General features: G+C 32.9%; 12 protein-coding genes across 12 annotated transcripts; 6 read left to right on the top strand and 6 right to left on the bottom strand. All coding sequences in view use genetic code 12, as the record gives it.

Moving 5' to 3' along the window:
• Positions 1 to 21: 21 nt before the first annotated feature.
• On the bottom strand, positions 22 to 2,067 carry ILV1 (threonine ammonia-lyase). The gene has a single exon (XM_064908953.1). It carries the CDS (start codon positions 1,752 to 1,754, stop codon positions 51 to 53), a length of 1,704 nt encoding a protein of 567 aa, XP_064763335.1. The 5' UTR covers positions 1,755 to 2,067; the 3' UTR covers positions 22 to 50.
• On the top strand, positions 1,956 to 3,758 carry FGR12 (Fgr12p). Its single transcript, XM_064908967.1, has one exon. It carries the CDS (start codon positions 2,381 to 2,383, stop codon positions 3,644 to 3,646), a length of 1,266 nt encoding a protein of 421 aa, XP_064763334.1. The 5' UTR covers positions 1,956 to 2,380; the 3' UTR covers positions 3,647 to 3,758.
• ECM17 (sulfite reductase (NADPH) subunit beta) lies at positions 3,758 to 8,696 on the top strand. Its single transcript, XM_064906818.1, has 2 exons — positions 3,758 to 4,269; positions 4,411 to 8,696. The coding sequence occupies exons 1-2, from the start codon at positions 4,245 to 4,247 to the stop codon at positions 8,670 to 8,672; spliced, it is 4,287 nt and encodes a 1,428-aa protein (XP_064763333.1). The 5' UTR covers positions 3,758 to 4,244; the 3' UTR covers positions 8,673 to 8,696.
• Positions 8,697 to 9,331, bottom strand: DFJ63DRAFT_317375 (uncharacterized protein). The gene has a single exon (XM_064906817.1). The coding sequence runs from the start codon at positions 9,154 to 9,156 to the stop codon at positions 8,791 to 8,793; it is 366 nt and encodes a 121-aa protein (XP_064763332.1). The 5' UTR covers positions 9,157 to 9,331; the 3' UTR covers positions 8,697 to 8,790.
• RPN10 (proteasome regulatory particle base subunit) lies at positions 9,332 to 10,279 on the top strand. Its single transcript, XM_064906816.1, has one exon. The coding sequence runs from the start codon at positions 9,410 to 9,412 to the stop codon at positions 10,256 to 10,258; it is 849 nt and encodes a 282-aa protein (XP_064763331.1). The 5' UTR covers positions 9,332 to 9,409; the 3' UTR covers positions 10,259 to 10,279.
• Positions 10,280 to 10,293: 14 nt separating this feature from the next.
• Positions 10,294 to 12,031, top strand: DFJ63DRAFT_58703 (uncharacterized protein). Its single transcript, XM_064908970.1, has 2 exons — positions 10,294 to 10,597; positions 10,667 to 12,031. Exons 1-2 carry the CDS (start codon positions 10,430 to 10,432, stop codon positions 12,011 to 12,013), a joined length of 1,515 nt encoding a protein of 504 aa, XP_064763330.1. The 5' UTR covers positions 10,294 to 10,429; the 3' UTR covers positions 12,014 to 12,031.
• Positions 11,563 to 13,326, bottom strand: CSM3 (Csm3p). The gene has a single exon (XM_064908951.1). It carries the CDS (start codon positions 12,962 to 12,964, stop codon positions 12,050 to 12,052), a length of 915 nt encoding a protein of 304 aa, XP_064763329.1. The 5' UTR covers positions 12,965 to 13,326; the 3' UTR covers positions 11,563 to 12,049.
• A 305-nt stretch (positions 13,327 to 13,631) lies between these two features.
• Positions 13,632 to 14,257, top strand: DFJ63DRAFT_333619 (putative polyadenylation protein; the record flags this gene model as incomplete). The annotated part of the gene is made up of 2 exons (XM_064907884.1): positions 13,632 to 13,961; positions 14,144 to 14,257. The coding sequence occupies 2 exons, from the start codon at positions 13,632 to 13,634 to the stop codon at positions 14,255 to 14,257; spliced, it is 444 nt and encodes a 147-aa protein (XP_064763328.1).
• DFJ63DRAFT_58055 (exopolyphosphatase) lies at positions 14,135 to 15,746 on the bottom strand. The gene has a single exon (XM_064908950.1). The coding sequence runs from the start codon at positions 15,640 to 15,642 to the stop codon at positions 14,422 to 14,424; it is 1,221 nt and encodes a 406-aa protein (XP_064763327.1). The 5' UTR covers positions 15,643 to 15,746; the 3' UTR covers positions 14,135 to 14,421.
• Position 15,747: 1 nt separating this feature from the next.
• Positions 15,748 to 18,194, bottom strand: PMT4 (dolichyl-phosphate-mannose-protein mannosyltransferase). The gene has a single exon (XM_064908959.1). It carries the CDS (start codon positions 18,100 to 18,102, stop codon positions 15,850 to 15,852), a length of 2,253 nt encoding a protein of 750 aa, XP_064763326.1. The 5' UTR covers positions 18,103 to 18,194; the 3' UTR covers positions 15,748 to 15,849.
• Positions 18,195 to 18,285: 91 nt separating this feature from the next.
• Positions 18,286 to 21,468, bottom strand: DFJ63DRAFT_333616 (uncharacterized protein; the record flags this gene model as incomplete). The annotated part of the gene is made up of 1 exon (XM_064907883.1): positions 18,286 to 21,468. One exon carries the CDS (start codon positions 21,466 to 21,468, stop codon positions 18,286 to 18,288), a length of 3,183 nt encoding a protein of 1,060 aa, XP_064763325.1.
• Positions 21,469 to 21,627: 159 nt separating this feature from the next.
• On the top strand, positions 21,628 to 22,548 carry DFJ63DRAFT_333615 (uncharacterized protein; the record flags this gene model as incomplete). The annotated part of the gene is made up of 1 exon (XM_064907882.1): positions 21,628 to 22,548. One exon carries the CDS (start codon positions 21,628 to 21,630, stop codon positions 22,546 to 22,548), a length of 921 nt encoding a protein of 306 aa, XP_064763324.1.
• Positions 22,549 to 22,598: the final 50 nt, after the last annotated feature.

The following is a 22,598-nucleotide window of genomic DNA, read 5'->3' as shown; positions in this document are numbered from 1 at the left end:
CATAATTTTTTTTATATTTCCTTGTATATATACACTAACTGTTATTTTATTTAACAAGTTAAAAATTTCTTATAAACAACATTTTCAGATTCATCATAAAATTTGTAACCGATGTTCTTTAAGACTTGTTGGAAGTCTTCTTCTTTGGTTCCATCTGGAAGAACGAATCCACAAAGAACTTTTCCAACATCATGACCATGGTTTCTGTAATGGAATAAAGTTATATCCCAATCATTCTTTAAAGCTTGTAAGAAGTTATATAATGCACCTGGCTTCTCAGGGAATTCAAAAGTATATAATTTTTCTTGGGAAGTTTTCTTGAATAATGATTTACCACCGACTAAATAACGACCATGAGTCTTGGCTAATTCATTTTCAGAAATATCAATAACTTCGTATGATTCAGCCATTTGATCAGTTATCTTTTCCTTTTCCAGAGAAGAAACGTTGAAACTAACAAATACATTAGCATTTCCTGGACCACTGTATCTGTAAGAAAATTCAGTAATGGCTCTAGGATTGATGATACTTTGTAATCTAGCGAATTCACCTGGAGTTTCAGGAATACTAATAACAAATGAAGCTTCTTTACCTTCACCTAAAACAGCTCTTTCGCTAACGAATCTTAATCTATCAAAATTCATGTTAGCACCACTAATAATAGGGACGTAAGTTTTATCAGAATGATCAATTTCAGGGTGTTGCTCGATATATTTCTTTAAACCAGCGACTGATAAAGCTCCTGATGGTTCAGTGATCAGTCTAGTATCTTCAAAGATATCTTTGATAGCAGCACATAATTCATCTGTAGAAACACGAACGACATCATCAACTAAATCTTGACAAAGTCTCCAGGTTTCAGTACCTAAGACTTTAACAGCGGTACCATCGGCAAACATACCTACCAGATCTAATTCAACAGATTTTTTCTGTTTAAGTGATTGATATAAAGCATCAGCATCATAAGTTTCTACACCAATGATTTTAACATGAGGAGCGATTTTCTTTAAATAAACTGCAACACCAGCAATTAAACCACCACCACCAACTGGGACAAATAAGGCTGATAATTTATCTAATCTTAATTGTCTGGTGATTTCTAATGCAATAGTACCTTGACCTGCCACCACATAAGGATGATCAAATGGTGGTACATTAATTAAATTTTGTTCAGTGCTTAATCTTGAACATTCAGCTTTGGCAGAATCGAAATCATCACCATACAATACCACTTTAGATCCTAATCTTGCAACATTGGAATATTTAATAGATGGAGTAGCAGTTGGCATGACGATAGTGGCAGGAATATTTAATCTGTTAGCTGAGTATGCTACACCTTGGGCGTGATTCCCAGCGGAACAAGCCACCACACCACTTACTTTTGAGGTTGAATTGGCATGTAAATGAGCTATCATATTATGAGCACCACGTAATTTGAATGAGAAAACAGGAAGTAAATCTTCTCTTTTTAAAAACACATTGGTATTTAATCTATTTGATAAGTTAATGGCTTTACTAAGTGGAGTACCAGCCTCATCGACAACATCATATACTCTTGAAGTCAATATTAATTTGATATAGTCTGGTTCTCCAGATGATGTAAAATCAGTTGATTGTAATTCAGGCCATTTACTGACACCTGTACTTGAATTGAACCTAACCAAGTTCTTCTTTATGCTGTATAACGTTCGAGATCTCAGAAGCAATGCTGACGAAGTATACAAACTTCTTGTCACACATTGTGTTGCTGCCATAATGCACTATCTATCTAGTTGTCTAGTAGTTAGTTCTCCATCTAGTCTATAAATTTTTCAGTCTGTGTCGTATTTTAGTGATGGTAAACAATTTCGCGGTACCGGTCTATTTATTTGATCTGACTCATTTTAGTAAAAATACACTACAAATGAGTGCTACCATATGCATATTGATAAACAAATATATGATTAATATCTTTGAAGTTATATAGATTGATAGATTACATATTTAAAGAGAGCTTTTCTTTATAGCGCTTTTTCTATTGCCAAAATAAAAGATTAATGCTGTTTCGTATGTTTCAGCTATATTAGAGTCTACAAATTCAATCCTAATAGTCCATGATCTAAGCAAACCAGGTATACAATGACTTATCCCCACCCAAACTACAAGCCTTTACCAATGTAACATTCTTAAGCATAAAATATTAGTTAATATGACTCTAACTACACTGGTAGACTTTCCTCTGGTTGCAAAATTATATTCTGCTTAACAAAAGTGCTAAAACTTAAATACTCTGCTACTACCGAAGTATCTCTAAACTTTTTTAAAAATTTCTACTTACTTCTTATTATCAACATAACAACTTTATTGAAATCAAGGAAATTTCTAATATTATATTGCTATTATGTCTACTCCAGAACAAGAAGGTGAACCAGGGTTCTTGGAAGGAGACTGGGATTCAATTTTTGATCTTGTGAATGAAAGTTTCATAAATGATGATAGTGCTAATGTTAATGACGCAAATGCAAATCCAAATCCAAATTCAAATCCAACCCATTTGGTAGCTCACAAAATTTATGATGCTGAACAAGAAGGTGAAGGTAATAACATTATGACTATGGATGAGTTCCAAGTTCGTGTCCCTGAAATCATAAGAAACTTTAGAGAGAATCGTGCAAAACGAAGACTTGAGGATACTGAGACAGCGGCTATTCCACCAAATATTATACAACAAATCCAACAAACTCAAGCATTGAAAACCATGTTTGGAAGGAACCAACAATCAGATGGTAATGAGTTTGCTGGAAATATTGATCCTCTTCATACACAAGTGGCTTTACCTTATGTTAATAACTTTGCTTTTGAAGGTAACTCTTCCGTTCAAACTAATATCCCGAACTTGATTAATCAAAATGATAATATGTATAATGCAATGGCCAATACGTTTGAACATGCTTTCAACGAAGAAGATTTAGAAGCATTTCTTAGAGAATCAAACAATGTTTTACAATCAAATGATTATCAACAAAGCTCTTCCAACTATTTTCAAGAAGGCCCTTCAACAGAATTTCAACAAGTAACTTCCAATAATTATCATCCTCCTACCACCTCCCATGGTTCTGATCAAACTTCATCTGAAGGGTTATATCCACAATATACCAATTTTGCCTATGCTAACCAGAATAAGATTCCAAGTCACCATAAATCTGACTCTGCAACATCTACAACAGCTAGCAAAAGTTCATATGATAAAACTAAAGTGGTTAAAGGACAGATGTATCTTCTTCCTGAAGGTGAGGTTGATAAGAAAGAACCGGCTGGGAGTATACTTATCAGTAGGAGTATCATTGACAATGGTCAAGATTCCAGTGAAGAAATATTACAAAGTGTTTATGATGAATTTGCTGTTCATTCTCAAATTATAAATGAAACTTTTGATTTTAGTGTACCAAGAAGAGAAGCAAAGAAGATGGATTGGACTCCATCAACTATTTTTAAAGCTTTCACTAATGAAAAGACTCCACTTAAACAAATGAAACAAGCAGCTGATCCTACTAAACCATTCCATTATTGGGATTATAGTCCTGAAAATTGTTGCTTCGGTAAAATCACCATGAGACAAGATCGTGCTTGGACAAGAAGTAGCAGAAATAAGAATAGAAGAAGTTAGGAATAATGATTAAAAATGACGATATATACGTGTGTGTTTCCTGATTATTCACATCAACTCTTTTTTTTATTTATCTACTATTATTATTATTATTATTATTATTTATTTTGTTTGTTTGTTTGTTTATTTGTTTAATTATTTAATTTGTTTGTAATATTATCTAATATAAAATTATTGTTATAAAGTCTTAATATGAAACCCCGGTACTTGTTGTAATACAAAAGAGGGTGAATGACAGGGGGTCTGAAAACTGTGAAACTATGATAGTTTAACTGCAAAAAAATCACTTGATAGCAAATTTTGATTATTACACAAACGACGGGCTTTGGTTTCTAAATGGTGCAAAAAGAACCATCGACCAATCAGGAAATTGTTGAACTGCTTACCATTATTAAATGTCACGTGCTATGATCTGATATGTTATCGTACTGCATATAGAATAATGTTAATTTTAATTTTTTTTTTTTAGAGTTTTTTTTTGACTGTATATGGGAAATATATCAAGGTCTTCAAATTCCATTATAAAGTTTTTCAATATTTAGTTAGATCCAAGACTATTGGTTATTCATTGAAGTCATATACTTTTGAACCATATATCATGAGTGTATACCAGGCCGAAGCAAGTAAGTATCATTGTTTAGTTTGTGTGTTTGTCATAGTGATGATTGTGGTGGGGTAAAGCAATTGTTGCAACCATAATTATTTCTTGACAGATGATTTGAAAAATTTTGATAATTGTTTACTAACTTATGTTTTAACTTTAGTTGCACAGATTGTAAGTGCGGTTGAAGGAACTGTATATGTCACTCAACCTTCTAAGGCTGTGTCTTCTTCATTTTCCACTCATTTCCCTGATGCTCAAATCTTGATTGAATCAAATGATCCATATTCTAGTGTTCAAAATTACTTGGAATCATCTCCACAAGATGAAATTGTAACTGTCACTACTACTGGTGCTACAGTGTTTAAGAATTTACCATTCTTTTCATCCAAGATCTTTGACTCTAGAAGAGTTGTATCTCATATCGAATTAGATTCATTTGACTTTTCCATTGTTACAAGTTTAAGAGATTTGAACTTTCCTGTGTTAATCTCTCAAAGTACGGCTGAAGCACAACTTTTTGCTAGTTTAGCTTATAACTTAGCTGTCAAATTAAACAAGGCTATCTTTCATTTTTATACTCCTGCCACATATAAAGCTGAAACCAGTATTAAATCATCTCAAGGTGTTTTCCTTAAAAACTTGGAAGATTTAGAAGTAGATCAAATTGCCAAAGAATTGAATGTCAATGCTTTCGAAATTGTTAATAAGGTTTCAAATGCTAAAGATGCTATTCTTTATTTAGGTCAATTGACTAAAGAATTGGTTGATGCTAGTACTAAAGAAAATACTTTATTAATATCTGTAAAAGTTTATCAACCATTTGAAGTGTCAAGTTTATTATCAATCATACCTTCCAATGTTGAAACTTTATCATTAGTCCAACAATCAACCACTTCAACTTCATTTTCACCATTATTATTGGATTTTTTCCTGAGTTATTCAAAATATCAATCATTGAAAAATTTCACTAAAGTTGTAGCTGCCACTTTTGGTTATTTACAACTGGATAAATATGAATCAGCAGTTTCAAACTTATTAGCCAATGTTAGATCTGCCAGTCCTGTTCAAAATTTAACCTTTGGTAAAGTAAATACTGAATTGACTACTAAATCATCAAAAGCCAAACTCGAAGAACAAGCCAAAGCCATCTCCAGTGCTTATGTCTTAGAACAAGCTTATGTCAAATTATTACAACAAGTTAATCCAAGTAACTTACATATCTTAAATGAATACAATGCTGAAAATATTGGTCTTGAAACTAATCCAGAATTTGGTTACGGTTCATTTTTGTACAATCAAGAACAACAACAAGAATTAATTTCATTAGTATTCAAATCTATCCAAGATAACACTTTCCAAACTACTAATAACACTGCTTTAATTGAATTGTTAACTAAATGGTTAGTTCAAGTTAGAGAAGGTGGTGTCATAGATAAAAAATCTGTGGAAGAAATCGTCAATCTCTTAAAAACTGATGAAACCACTTCTACCTCCAGTGATATTTTATCATTAGCCGAATACTTTGCTGTTAACACTAATTGGTTAGTAGGATCGGATGCTTGGGCTTATGATTTAGGTTCATCTGGTGTCCACAATTTGATTGCTTCAGGTAAAAATATTAATATGTTGGTTATTGATTCTGAACCATACGGTGAGAAGAGTAAATCCATTAATGGATTCCGTAAGAAGGATATTGGTCTTTATGCCATGAACTACGGTGGCTGTTACGTTGCTTCCGTTGCTATTTACTCTTCTTATACTCAAGTTTTACAAGCTTTTATTGAAGCTGAAAAATTCAACGGACCATCAATTGTCTTGGCTTATTTGCCATACAATAAAGAAACCGATTCCACTTTAACCATCTTACAGGAAACTAAGAAGGCTGTTGATAGTGGTTATTGGCCATTATATAGATACGATCCAACTATTGAAGATGAATCAAAATCATTCAAATTGGACTCATCTAACTTAAGAAAACAATTACAAGAGTTCTTAGAACGTGATAACAGATTAACCTTATTAGCTGCTAAAGATCCATCTTTATCTAGAAATTTAATCGCTAATGCTGGAAGTGAAGCTAAAGATAAACAAAAGAAGATTGCTGATGAATCATATGCTCAATTATTACAAGGATTATCAGGTCCTCCATTAACTGTTGCTTTCGCTTCTGATGGTGGTAATGCCGAAGCCGTGGCTAAGAAAGTCAATAGACAAGCTTTAGGTAGAGGTTTAAAATCAATCGTCTTAGCTATGGATGATTTATCTGTTGAAGATTTACCAAATGAAACTAATGTTGTATTCATTACATCTACTTCTGGTCAAGGTGAATTTCCAACTAACGGTAAACAATTCTGGGATGGTGTTAAGAACACTACCGATTTAGATTTAGCCGCTATCAAATATTCTGTTTTTGGTTTAGGTGATTCTCAATATTGGCCAAGAAAGGAAGATAAACATTATTATAACAAGCCAGCTAAAGATTTAAATGCCAAATTAAACATTTATGGTGGTGTTGAATTAGCTGAAATTGGTTTAGGTGATGACCAAGATCCAGATGGATATAATACTGGTTTCAATGACTGGATAGCCAAGATTTGGACCGCTCTTGGAGTTGATAATGTTGAAGGTGTTGAAGAACCAAAACCAATCACTAATGAAGATATGAAGATTGGATCTAATTTCTTAAGAGGAACTATTGCTGAAGGCTTACAAGATCAATCTACCGGTGCGATCAGTGCTGTTGATCAACAATTAACCAAGTTCCATGGTATTTATATGCAAGATGATAGAGATATTAGAGATGAAAGAAAATCTCAAGGTTTAGAACCGGCATATGCCTTTATGGTTCGTCTTAGACTTCCAGGTGGTAAAGCTACTCCAGCTCAATATTTGAAAATGGATGAATTAGCTGATGTCAGAGGTAATGGTACCATTAAACTTACTACCAGAGCCACTTTCCAATTACATGGTATCGTCAAGCATGATTTAAAACCTGCTATTAGAGGTATGAATTCAGCTTTATTAGATACTTTAGCTGCTTGTGGTGATGTCAATAGAAATGTTATGATTTCAGCCTTACCTCAAAATGCTAAGGTTCATGCTCAAATTTCTGATGTTGGTACTTTAATCTCAGAACATTTATTACCACAAACTACTGCATATCATGAAATTTGGTTACAAGGTGAAGATGAAAGTGATAAACCAGGTGATCGTGAAACTTGGGAAACTAGAAAAGTTGGTCCAACTAAGAAAAAGACTTTGGTTGCTGGTAATGCGTTAGTTGATTATGAACCACTTTATGGTCCAACTTACTTACCAAGAAAATTCAAGATTGTTATTACAGTTCCTCCATTTAATGATGTTGACGTCTACGCCCATGATATTGGTTTAATTGCTATCGTTGAAGACAATATAGTTACAGGTTTCAATCTTTTAGCTGGTGGTGGTATGGGTTCTACTCATAATAATAAAAAGACTTATCCAAGAGCTGCTTCAATGTTTGGTTATGTTTCAAAAGATAAAGTTCATATTGCATGTGAAAAGATCATGTTAGTTCAAAGAGACTTTGGTGACAGAACTAATAGAAAACACGCTAGATTAAAGTATACCATTGATGACTTAGGTGTTGAAGTATTCAAACAAAAAGTTGAAGATTTATTAGACTTCAAGTTTGAAGAGCCAAGAGAATTCAAGATTGAATCCAATGTTGATTACTTTGGATGGACTAAGGATGAATTAGGTTTCAATCATTTCACTGCATTTATTGAAAATGGTAGAATTGAAGATACTGTTGAATTACCACAAAAGACCGGTTTAAAGAAAATCGCTCAATACTTAAATGGTGGTAGATCAGGTGAATTCAGATTAACTGGTAATCAACATTTACTTATCTCCAACGTTGAAGATGTTGATTTAGATCATATTAAATCACTTTTATCAGAATATAAATTAAGTAACACTGATTTCTCTGCTCTTAGATTGTCATCCGCTGCTTGTGTTGCCTTCCCAACTTGTGGTTTAGCAATGGCTGAATCTGAAAGATACTTACCAGAATTGATTACTAAATTAGAAGAATCCTTAGAAGACTATGGATTAAGACATGATTCCATTGTTATGAGAATGACTGGTTGTCCAAATGGTTGTGCCAGACCTTGGTTAGCTGAAGTTGCCTTAGTTGGTAAAGCTTTAGGTGCCTATAACTTGATGTTAGGTGGTGGTCATCATGGTGAAAGATTGAATAAGATTTATAGATACTCCATTAAAGAAGATGAAATTCTTGATATATTGAAACCATTATTCAAGAGATGGAGTTTAGAAAGAGAAGATGGTGAACATTTTGGTGATTTCTGTGTTAGAGTAGGTGTAATTAAACCAACTCTTGAAGGTAGATACTTCCACGATGATATTCCAGAAGAAGCTTAAACCAACAATTATACATATATAACATTTTCCGTTCTTTATATTATACTTATTTACTTACTTATTTATTAATTAATTATTTTTCAGCATTATATTTACATGTAACATACCCATTTTACCTTTAATGATCCAGCGTTTTGCTAATATTTGTAGTTGAACCAGTCCTTGACCCTCGTGAAGATGTATCTCTGAATCTACTAAATCGATGCAAATCTTGACTAGTTGATCGTACTGTGTCTCGTTTCAATTTATCCATATCAGCCAATAGCGTCTCCAAATCCAACCTTTGGTTTCTTTCAAGGTCCAACACATCTTTAATCTTCACATTCCATAAACTAACACTGACACTATTCAATCTATTTCTCATAATATCTTCAACGCGTTTAGCTCTCATCTCAGCAAGTTCTTGTAGTTCCTTTGTAGCAGCCTCTAGCTCCATGTTTAAACATTCCAAGACCCTTTGCTTGGTTGTATCAGCAACAGGCATGTTGATGATATGATTGTTGCTGCTGAATCAAAGTTTGGTGGCCAGTGTTATCTTTTGATCTAAAGTAAACAAAAAAACATTCCGGCATATTGTGGTGTCGCTGATAATTTGAATCAAAATTGGTGGCAAGGCATAAAAAGAAAAACGTCAAAGCTATATCGAATTCATTTTAGGATACAACTACATTAAAGGACTATACATCATAGTTTCAACTTGTCAATCAGTATAGATATATTAATCATCAACGTCCAATATGGTGCTTGAAGCTACTATTATTGCCATTGATAACTCAGAATATATGAGAAATGGAGATTATTTAACAACTAGATTTGATGCACAATTAACTACCACAGAATTTATTTTTCAAAACAAAACCTCATCAAACCCTGAAAATACCGTGGGTTTAGTAGCATATGGTGGAAGTGGGCCTCAAGTATTGTCTACATTGACGAATGATTTTGGGAAGTTGTTATCAGGTGTCCATGATACTAAAATTTCAGGACAAAATCACTTTTCTAGTGGGATTCAAGTTGCTGCATTGGCTTTAAAACATCGTCAAAATAAAGTTCAACAACAACGTATCATTGTCTTTGTGGGAAGTCCAATTGAAGAATCAGAAAAGGAATTGGAAAAGTTAGCTAAGAAAATGAAGAAGAATAATGTTGCCATTGATGTGATAAACTTTGGTGAAGAATCTATAAATACATCCAAATTAGAGAAATTCAATAGTATTATAAATAATCATGAAAACTCCCATCTTGTCACAGTTCCACCAGGTCCAAGATTGTTATATGAAGTTATAGCATCATCTCCTATATTATTAGAAGATGGAGAACTTGGTGGAGGTGACTTTGGAGATTATGGAGTTGGAAATTTCGGTGCTGGTGATGGTTTAATTGATGCTAGTATGGATCCAGATTTAGCGTTAGCCTTAAGACTTTCATTAGAAGAAGAAAAGCAAAGACAAGATAGAGAAGCTGAAGCTGCTGAAAAGGCTAAAAAAGATGCCGCAGAATCAAGCGAATTAGAAAAGATTGATGAAGCTAAAGAAGATGAAAATCAAAATGAAGAAGGTAATACTAAGGATGTAAATATGGAATAGATATTTGAAATATAAGCATGTAAAATAATTATTTTTAAACAAAAAATTGTAGATCCGCATTTGCAACATACTTGTCGCAAATTTTGTAAACTTTATCCTAATAGTTTCTTCTTAGTTTACTACATTGGATGATTATTTAGATCAAGAAACTATCATATATTATATATAATAATGGATAAGAAGGTTCCAGGTACTGCTTCAACTGCAAGAATAAAGAAAACTGGCAAAATTCCGGTTAGCGCCAGTACAGCAAAGTTGGGTTTTATGGCGCCACTTAATGATAGTAAGATAACTCCAATTCCATTAACTAAAGCTCATTTCTTAGATGCTTATTCAAAAGTCAGTATTATCATTTTAGAGTTATTCAATTGTGTTCTGTTTATTCTAACTAACATACTTTAGGGAAAGTGGAATCTTTCAATGGTACCTTGTCCACCATGTTTGGAAAATGATGGTTTTATGCAAGCGCCTGAGTGTTACAATGAATCATTACGTACTAAGGCAGTTGAAAGATATAAGAAATTAGATCATTGGAATGATAAAACAATATTTAAGAAACCAATCGCTAGGTTAAGAAAAACCTTTGAAGTTTCAGGAGTATCAATTTCAATTATTGAACATAATAAGGCCCATATTAAATTTGAAACATTATTAGATGCTAATGAAATACCAAGAGGTATTTGTATTGATTCACATGCTATCTTATCTCAAGGTTACTTTTTATTACTTGATGCTACAAAGGATTGGAGAACTTCAAGAAATCCTCTTGTTACAGGGCTACCATATATTAAATTCTATTGTGGAGTTCCATTATTAACAACGAAAAATGAAATAATCGGAGTACTAGCAATATTTGATGCATTTCCCAAAGGTGAATTTCTGGATGATAATTGTAAGAAGTTACAAGACTTCAGTAAAGAGATAATGATTTTATTAGATACTCCTATCGAGCAACTTAAAGCTATTCAAAAGAAAACTTTGGATAAGAGCTCTCAAATCAATAGTGAATTAAATGATTTGACATTGAAGTTGGGTAGAGCTACCAGTACTAAATCAATGCTTATGACTGTGTTTGAAAAAGATGGATCAGGTAGTCCTTATTCTCAAAATCATAACTTTCGTTTCATGAAGATTTCAAAAAATGAAAAGAATAAAGATTATAAATTTGATGAAAAGAAATTGTGGGATAGTTTGGTTAAAATTGGAACTTTAAAGGGAGCAGCATCAGGTTTGGCTACCATTATCTCCAATAGGTTTAAAGTTAGTTTTGTGAATGTTTTAGAAATAAGAATTGCAGAACCTTATCAAATTCCATCCGAATATTTTCCATCAAATGAAACTAAGATAGAAGCTGAAAATTACAGATATGCTAGTAAATTAATCAAGCAAAATAAAACTGATAATCAATTTATGACAAGAATAATTGGAACTCATGGTTCTTCTAGTAATTCTTTCAATCTTGAAAATACTTTTCTTTATCAAGCTTTTACATCAGAATTTGGAATTGCATTTTCAAATTCTCAAGGGAATTCAATGTTTAATAGTGGAGCTATTATGCCATTCTACAGACACAATTCTAAATTAGTAAGAAAATCTCAAGAAAAAGATAGAAAACTCATTGATGTTTATTTACGTAGTGGAGGTTATTTGATTGCTATGTTAAATGAATCTACAGATTCGACATTTTCGAATGATGATTTATCAAGTATCTTTATGCATACTAGTATTCTTAGACAAATTTATATAACCAGTTAGAAATATATATATAGATATATATTATTATTATTAATATTACATACCAAATTCTCTCATTAAATCCATTTCATTCTCTTCATCTTCAGGTTGTACTTCGGATGCTTGTTCTTCTGGATAAGAGTCTGCTTCTCCATCTTTGGTATTATTTATCAGTACATATTGATCATCATCATCTGAGAAGTCATCATCACTCGTACTTTTTGTATTTGTCAGTAATGATTGCGCAGGTTTAGAAATGTCAGTGGTTGGGGTATGATATAAGTCATCATCGTCTTCATCAAGAAATAATCCATTTGATGGACGCGATACTGGAGCTGATTCGGAACTATTTCTATTCATGAAACTCCAATCATCATCTGTTGTAGAATTTTGAACATTTGAAGTTTGATCAGTCGAAGTTGAACCTTCATCATTTTGATTTTCACCATCTGGTTCAAGTCTATTAATCAATGGGACATCATCTATTATTCCCTTCTCGATCTTCAACTTGTTTATTTCTGCCTCTATTAATTGTCTTCTATAAATCCTAAGTTGAGATGATTTAGCTCCTAAACTTCTAAGTAAATGAATGCAATCTTTAAAATTAGCCTTGGGGAAAAGTCCATGACACCAAAGTTGATAGAATTGTAATACCGTACTTAAATTGTCATATTCATGTTCTAATCTTGCTGAGTGTGGAATTTTGGACTTGTTTTGATATTTCTTTTGTAAGTTAGCATCTGCCTTATTTATGGACTTCAACAATTGACGATGATTTCTTATTATATATTTCAACCCAGTTTGTTCATTGAATATTCTTTCATTATCCAATCTAGCAATCTTAAGTCTTTTGGTTAATTTGATGTTGGTATCAAGCCCTAACACATCTTCAGTTTGAGTGGTGGATTCTTTGGCAGGTGTAGAATCTCTCTCATCCCTTGTGTCTAATTGACTTAGTTGTAGTTCATCCATGGTTGTGTCTGGTACTAGATACTAATAATGTAACTATCATAAACAGTTGATATTATTAAAGTGTTTACTATTTTAAGACGCGCTTCAAAAATTCACGTACTTTTTTTTTGCACCTGTTCTAAACTATCACCACTTTTAACTAAAGAGATTATATATAATTATACTAAGTATAGACAAAATGGTGTATGATGATTCCAGTTAAATGACTTCAAGACAATGAATCTAATCTTTCTATCAAATGTTGGGTTAATTATTCAATTTTACGTCAGAAACTGTGTCAAGAACTAATTTTAGACATAGGTTATGATTCTCATCACCAGAAATATCAAAATCATAAAAATTCTTTGTGGAGAATCAATCTTGATCTCATCTATTCTTAAACTTTTAGTGCCACATGTATATAACAGAGTATTTGCCGAGGTTGAATAAGATTTCTGTGGCTACAGATTATGCTGGCAAATCTCTACAGGATATCAAAAGGCTATCTTTGCAAGATCAAAGTATTGTCGTTGCTACAGAGAAGATAATTACAACAATTCAATTACCAATACAGTTAACTAATCAACCACAAATCACTAATTTACAACTTACAAAGGATGGCTGTTTGACTTTTTCCTTGATTGTTTCCTCAGAAGGAACCCCCAGTACCAATGAGACTGAATCCTTCATGTCACAAACGTCTCAAAGGTGGTCGTGTAAAGATCTTAAGGTAAAGACTCCAAAATCAGAAGTAGGGAATTACAATGAATTTACCTTCAATTGCTCCACATGCGAGTACGTCATTATTGATTCCAAGGACTTTAAATTCCTTGATATGCCATCCGAATTTTGGTACGAGTTGATGGATTATTGGCATTGTCATAAACCTGATAATCATGATCATCACGAAAAGAACTACAATGGTTCTCTCAAACCTCCTAATGATAAGACCATTGTGATAGGAAGTAACTATTTATTAGTGAAATTTACAGATACCATAGATTCCATTGAATCCAAGGTGCTATGTCACAGTTGTCATACTCTACTAGGTGAAAATTTTGAAGGTACTGATAGAATTTTTAAGTGGAATATAAATTTAAGTTATAAATCGAAACTTGACGAACCCATAAAGGAATCTTTCTCATCGTATGTGTTTGTTTATGATTTGTTTGTAAATAGGATCAACTCAACTGCATCAAGAAAGTTCAAGTTCATTGTCAACAACACTTCATATTATTTTTGGGTATTAGCTATTGGGATAGATGTATCAATAGAAAACACCATTCTAAAGAATTCATTGAAGCTAGTATTTAGAAGTGAAGAGTCTCTGGATACGGCAGAAGAAGATGATGAATATGAATACTTGTCTATTCCTTATGCAGAAATATTCCATACATTCTACAGTCATATAACGGATATAAATAAAACATTACCTGCGTGTAATAAATATGTACTTCTAGATTCTACAAAGTATATAGTTAGTTATCTTTCTCCAATATAGATTTAACAATTGGGACAACTTGTTTTCTAGATGCTTTAATGTTAACTTGATTATAGACTTTAAAGACCCCTTTCAACTCTTTTACTTTATTAAGTTTCTTCTCGATCTTTTCTAAACCGTGAACATCGGAGTTTAATTGAAGCTCTTCTTGAGCTAACTCTGATAAGTGATCAAACTTAGAATTCCCTTTAACTTCATAGTAGTAACAGAATTCTCTTGTATATATGCCTGTATGTTTTTGAGTGTATGATGAAGTTATAACCAAGAGGTCAAGTTTATTATCTTTAAGAAATTTCGATAAGGTACTTTCAATTTCATCTTCTGAATATGTCTTAAAAATCCATTTGATGGATTTTCCTATTGAACTAAATCCCACCGTTTCATTAGATGAAAATAAAAATTGTTTGTAATCCTTGAGCATGACGTCCTCAAATGTGAAGCCTGTTAAATCTTTCTTAGCAGTCTTCAATGCACTGTAAAATTCCCCAAAAACATCATCTTCAGTAGTGGCAGTGTCTGTCTTAATAACTTTGGTAATGTAACTATCCAGTTGAAAAGAGAGAAGTTTTTTATATTCACTCCATGCAAATGCATCACCATCTTCAACTTTTTGAGTCATATTTGAAGTGTCTATTAATAATGGTCCCAATAAAAGCTCCAATATTTCAGAGTGTTCCTTTAATGCACTTTCATGTAATTTCTCATACCAGTATTTGAAGACTAAAGCTGAACAAGAACCGTTAGAGTGAATAATTCTAGGAGTAGCATCTAAGAAAACCTTCTCGTCATCATGATGATCGATAATGGCGTTTACCTTTAATCTGTTTTCATTCAAGAATCTGGTTAAAATATCCCCTTGAATATTACAATGATCAACAAGAGCAATTTGAGTGATTGGTGCCTTTGCATTCAACAATTCAAAATCCTCCACAAAATATAACAAATCTTCATCAATAGAATGAGATTTCAAGAGCAATTCAATGTCTCGTCTAAGCTTGAGATCCTTCTTAGGAATGTTTACCAAGGGAATTATAAATGAAGTATTATCATAGACATTATCTAAATACGAGTATGATATAGCACTAATGACCGAATCTAAATCTGCCGATTGATTACCAGTGACAAATGAATATGGAACCTTAAGGGTCTTTGAATCGATCTTACTCCTTAAGGTCGTTAAAAAGCTCCTGACTGACATTCCCTGATTGAATTCGTGATATCACAGATGCAAGATGGGATCGTTATTGTTTTTTCATGTTTGCTTTTTTCTTTGGATCAAATTTGGCACTCAACTTTAACTTTAACTTTAATATAAAATACAACTTTTTTTTTTAATTACAATATTTAATATACGATTCCTATATAGTGTAAAGTAGAGGGTCTAATAGAAGGTGAGATATTAGAATTATTTAGCGTAATGCAATTTAATATCAAACCATTGTCTTGCTTTAACTTCTTCTACAGTTAAAGAAACATCACCATAAGTTAATGGTCTGAAGTAGAAGAAAAACCAAACAATACCACCTGATAAGAGGGCAACAAGGAGGGAAATCTTGATTTTGTTTACTCCCTTTGGAGTACCATCATTGATTCTGCTATTGTTGGTACAGAGGAATTCAACTATACCACCAGTAAATAAAGCCGCTATTAAATGAGCAGGTAAATAATGGTGTAAGAATTTTTGACGATTCATAAGGTAGAATGGGAAATAATGTGAACTCCAACCCACAAAGAAAAATCCTAATGTATTATATAATCTAGATCTTGCTTTATCACTTAATATGTAAACATCACGTCTTCTACTAATTTGATCGGCTAATAATAAACCAAGATAAATAGCAAGGAATGCAACTTCTGACCAGAAACCAACAATGTTACCAGTAAAGAAAATTTGTCTTCTTAAATCATTATCATTATAGAAAGACACACCGGATAAAGCCAATGGCCATGAATCTGGTTGGGAGGCGAAAGGATGTTCTGAAGTTAAGATGTTATTGTGATGGAACATTAAACCTTGTAATTCCCACCATTTCTTTAAGAATGGAATTTTCTTTACTTCTTTTGGAACATATTGAGATCTCTTATCACCAGCTTGAAGACCGATAATATTATCAAAAGTCCAAATATTATCAGTTTGTTGGATCTTTTTGTTACCACTGACTTCTTGTTGTCCGAATCCCCAATCTGGTAAAACTTCATCATCATGAGTCCACATAGCAACAACTGTATCTACATGGACAATTCTTAATGGAGAAGCTTTGGTCTTAACTAACTTTCTTCTATTTTTGTTCTTGTTAGATCCACCTTCAGCATCACGAAGTCTGAATAAGGTTTCGTTATAGTGAGCTTGAGCATCTTCTCCATGAACAACAATGAATTCTTCATTAGTTGGTTTTAATGGAGAAGCAACATCGTGTGCAAGCAAGTACCCGTTGGTACCAGCATGTCTAAGTCTAATAACATCATTGGTAAAGATATCAACACCCTTTTGAACATCAGCAGAAGCTGGTTCAACGACCCAGTGGTTGTTTGCATCAAGGTGTTCCTTGCTATCAGGATCGAAAACACAAGTAACTTGTTGTTTATTGGAAGAAATTCTACCATCTTCATAACGTAATGGATAAACAAATTCATGGGAATGTAAAAATGCATCGGTTTCCTTGTGCTTGATGGTAATGGTATCGTAAAATTTAACTGGCTTAGAAAATTTAGCCAATGGAGATTCCAGTAAAGTTTCTTGGAATTCAGATGACATAAATGAATCACCTGGACCAGATTTATTAAGGATAGCAAAATGTAAGTAAAACCAGAATAAGTAAATAGTGAAAGGAACGATAATTAAAGCAAAGAATCTTGAAAAGAAATGTTTTGAAAATTCAACTAAAGTTAATCCTTTCTTATAATCTAATAAAATCCATAATTCATGTAAGACGGCAAGACCAATAGTGACAAATGTAAATACACCAACATATTTGGTGGAAATAACACATGAAAGTGATACACCAGTAGCAATAAGCCAAATCCACCAATCCTGAGAAAATGGTTGCTTTCTGAAAGTAGAAAACTTAGTATAAGTAAACATAGTCAAAGCTACACTTAAATTCAAGGTAGCATCTAATAAGATCAATCTACTATCAGCCACTTGAGCATTATCAAAACAAACAATAATAGATGATAATAAACAAGCTGGAATTGAAAATTTCAAATTCTTCATAGTTAAGTAAATGAGTGGAACAATAGCTGAACCTTGAATGGCCAGGAGTGCTCTGTATGCAATGTAAGGAACACTATTGTCGATATAAGAATCACCGATGTTATCAAATTTGAATTTACCACTATATCCAATTAACCAACCAGCAAAAGCAATCAACATTTTAGCAAATGGTGGATGCAAATCAAAGAAATAAGTTCTTTCTAAGTAATAGGAAGCAAATTTCCCAAAATGAACTTCATCGAAAACAACTTTATCAGGAATACTGATCTTGTTAAATCTGGTGTAAATTGCTAATCCTGTCACAAGCATTAATCCAAGCCAATACTTGAATTCTGAATCAGTTTTCTCCACAGAAACAACCTTGTCATCTTCAGGAAGCTCGATTGAACTAGTAGTGGTGGCCACTGCACCTTTCTTACCACCTCTTTTCTTGAGAGTTGACATTTTCCACTAGCAATTGTATACGCCAAGTTCAATTTCAATTGAATCAAAACTAATGTGTGTAATGTTAATCATTTTTGACACCCACCGAATTTTTCACAACGACACGTAATTATAAAATTATAAAATTGAATGATTTATATACAGGTCGTTACACAAAACTAAATAATTTATATATGATTAGTTTCACATCATCTTTTTAGATCTCTTTTGAAGTCCTCCTCTTCCTCTGATAATTGGTTGTTGTTGTTGTTGTTGTTGTTGTGACAGTTGCTGTTGTAACTGTTGTTGTTGCAATTGTTGTCCTAACAATGTGCTTGGTGTTTTGTTTTGAAGTTGTGGTGGAATTGACCCAACCGCGGTCTGCATCTGATGCTTGAATTGAGGATAATTAGAGAACGTAGGTTGGTGTCCAAGATGTACATTTGAAGGTGGAGGTGAAATCAGATCTAGAGATGAGTTAGATCTGTCCTTTTCTTGTATATAACCTTCATTGAAATCAGCCGTTGTTGAAGTTCTCGAAAGTCTTTGTGGTATTCTATTGTCAGGAATTCTATAACCCCCTGTAGACATTGGTATCGAAATTGGTTTTGAAGATGATAATTGTAAAATTTTTGAATTCTTTTCTTCTATTAACGCCTCATATTTAAGTATGGTTGTACTTAATTCTTGAATTTTCTTATCATAATGAGATGTGAACGAATTAATATTCTCATTAAGATCGATTTTAGACGATGCAAGTTTGTATTCATAACTTTTTTGCATTGCCTGGTAAGCATCTTGCGATTTAGATAACTCTTGGGCGATTTTTGAATTCTTATCTTGCAGTACCAAAAGTTCATCTCTTAATCTAACAAGTTTTCGTTCTATCTCTGACATATCTGTCGATACTTCTTCTTCTTCTTCTGTACTTTTCTTGGCAGCTTTATTATTATTGACTTGATTGGTTTCTAACTCTTTCAACTTAACCTTCAAATTTTCAATTTCAAGATCTTTTATAGGAATGATTCTTTCATTCAATTGATTCAAATCACCATGAAGCAGGTTGTTTTCATTCTGAATCTCTTCAAATAAATACTTCAAGTCTCTATTCTTCTCTTGTAATTCCTGCAATTGAGTAAACAATCCAGATTTTTCATTATCAGCAGCAGATTTGCTATTATCAGCTTCGAGCTGTAACGATGATAAAGCACCCTTCATATCATCCGAGCTTTCGTTTAACTCTTGGATCTGTAATAGATTATTTTTGTGTTCAATCGATTGATAATGCAAACTTGCTTCTCTCAACAATTTGTTCATCTTTAATTTGAGTCGAATGTAATGGAATTTATTCAAATGTTTCATATAACTTGAAAATTCCAAGGCATTCTTCATTAAAAGAAGCTCTCTCTGATAATAGTCTAAAGCTGTACCACCGTTAACAGCTGCATTATTATTCAACGATGAGCCAGTTGAACTGCTACCTATTGAACCTTTGTGAGCAACAGTGGTCGTTTCAACTGACGTAGTTGGGGATGAAATTGGTCTTTGTATTCTAACCTCTGATTTCAATATAGAAGGTTTTCTTGCAAGATCAGTAGGTCCTAGCTTCGTCTTTGGACCAAAGAGTTTCTCGTGAGTGGTTAATAAATCTGATATTGGTTCATCGTGTTTCTCTTCTTGCATATCAAAACTATTAAGCGTAGAATCTTCAACCTCAGACTTGCCCTCATCAAATTTAATATCCTTAAAGAAAACATCTGGTGTCTCTCTTTGATGTTCAATGACTAGATTTGTAGGTATTATTGACATTTTTCGGTGAATGTTCTGAACTGAACTTGCAACTAATGTACTTAAAGGGCTATTTAAAGGACTTCCGATAGAAGAGTTTCGGGAAATAAGTTTCGGAGTTATTGGCGAATCGCTTGATTGTACGTTTGGAATTGTTGTTAATGTATCACTAAGGGTGACTAAAATATCGGGATTCAAACTTAAACAAGTTATAGCTACTTCTTCAGTACCTATCGATTCTCCATCATTGACATCAAGAATCCATTGGATTGGATTTTTCAATTCTTGTTCTATAGTGTTTTTATCAAAGTCAATAAATTTTGGATGGACTAACAAGCTCTGGTATAATGCTTTCGTTTTGATACGTGTGGTATATTCTATTCTATCAGTGGTAGGACCTTTAAGTTTAATTTCGGCATCTAATCTGGCTATGTAATTTGGATTAATGAACTTAGGAACATTATGTTTTAGATAAGTAAATGGAGATTGACAAAACTTACTTAAACTCAATGGGAACAAACCATAGATTAAGGTTCCGAGATGTACAATATCAAATTCCATCTTGGTTGTTACTGAATCAAAATTTGAGTAATCAGTAGATTGATCAAAGTTTGTTATGGTCCAGTTGACATTAGCCTCTTCCATATATCCTAATAGGACTTCATATCTCTTCGGCACATATTTATTGAACTCTTCCCAATTCATTATTCGAATATATATCACTAGTATATCTGATAAATAACTTGCAATCTTATGACAAATTTGAGGAATTAACATTATCAAGATTGATAACAGAGAAAGAATCACACTTTCACTGAAATCATACAGTAAGCATTTCATGATGTTTGGAAATAGATCTGTATTAGTAATTTGGAGAATTTGAGATGTGTTGGATGAAATTAGTGATGATAAAAGAGTTAAACTTGCTAATCTTTGTGTAGGAGATATTATAAATGAATTTATCAATCTGAGATAATCTTCAGTGTTAGTTAACCCGTATTCTTGGATTAGTGTCTGACAGTTTTGCTTAATGAACCGCAATCTCTCTTCGTATACTTGAGTATCCTTTTCTGCTTGGGATGGTTTCAATTTTATTATTTCGTAAACTAAGTCGTCAGTTCCAATATATAGTTCCATTAACTTTTTCGCTATATCGCTGGCAATCTCTTGTCTTCCATTTCTTAGCTCAGGATCATCAGTGGGAAATAGGTTTATCGTTACTCTTCTGATAAACTCTCTAGAGCTTTCCACAAACTTTAGATCATACCCAGCACTATCTACTGCAGGTTTCAAATAAGTGGTTAACCATAAGAATATCTCTTTTTTATTAAGGACGGGCAGTAATTGATAAAGTAACTTCAAGAATGTGACTTCTTTCGATAGATTTGATGATGGTTGGATATAAGTTTTGTATAATCTGAATAACTCGTCATTTATGCTAGTTGATTGCCGTATTATTTGCAAAGTATTATGTCGATCTAAAAATTGCGCTATGATCTTCAATAGCTCGGAAGTGTCTAAAGTATTAACTCCATCTTCTTTCCAAGTATCAAATAAAGAGTCTAGCCCCTTTATTAGTGACTTTGAAGAACCTAGCATTGGATTCGTATGCACATAAGTTGCTTGGTGCAAAGGTTATTTTGCAAATGGTCTTTTTTTTTTATAGATATCAGATTATTTTTTTTGGTTCTTTGATACTTTGTCCGCCAAATTAATCAAATCCATAAATTATTTGAAATCAAAAGATTTGTCTACAAAATGTCATTATTGGACACAATTGATAAAGTTGACTCATATTCATACCTGATAGATGCTGTGAACTATACCCTAGTTGCACATGATGGGGTTACAGCAATTGGTTTAGTGAGGATTGATATTGCAAAGCATTTTGAAAATTCGACAGGCTTTGGTGTAAATCATGACAAGAAATTAATCACCATAAATCCAGAATATGATACATTATCAAAACGAGATGAATTATTTAGTACCGTTGCAAATGAATGGAGAAAATTGCCTGTATTTGAAGAGTTATTAGATCGTGGTTGGAGAAATGAGTTGTACACTGTGTATAATCCTAGTCATACTCCATATATGCATCTTGAAAGGGCGTTTTCTGTTTTAACTGGTTGTATAACCTATGGAGCTCATATTTGTGGGTATATATCACCAAAGAACTCATCAGATGGATCATTGAAGATGTGGGTTCCTAGAAGATCAGCTACAAAATCAACATTTCCTGGTTTATTAGATAATACAGTCGCTGGTGGTTTAGGATATCCGTATGGGATCTGGGAGACAGTTGTGAAGGAATGCTATGAAGAAGCAGGTTTAGAAGCTTCATTTGTTGAATCGCATGCAAAATCAGCTGGAGTTCTTCTGTATATTTATTTTACTGAAGATGAAAGAGTTCAACCCGAAGTTGAATTTATTTATGACATTGAATTTGAAAATGAAAGTGATGTTAAACCTACACCTATAGATGGAGAAGCAGAAGATTTTCAATTATTAAACGTAGAGGAGCTTCTTGCAAGAATTAAAAATAATGAATTTAAACCAAATAGTGGACTTGTCATCATTGATTTTTTAATTAGACATGGTTATATTACTCCGGAGTCAGAAATAGATTATTTTGAAATTGTAAATAGATGTCATAGGAAATTACCATTTCCTACATTGTAAATACGCTTAGCTAACTAATATAAAGAACAAGTCTTCAAAGAATGTTACGG

The sequence above is a fragment of the Scheffersomyces coipomensis genome (genome assembly GCF_036884675.1).
Source record: "Scheffersomyces coipomensis strain NRRL Y-17651 chromosome Unknown DFJ63scaffold_2, whole genome shotgun sequence".
In the NCBI taxonomy this organism is placed as follows: domain Eukaryota; kingdom Fungi; phylum Ascomycota; class Pichiomycetes; order Serinales; family Debaryomycetaceae; genus Scheffersomyces; species Scheffersomyces coipomensis.
This window is presented reverse-complemented; position numbering and strand designations above follow the sequence as displayed.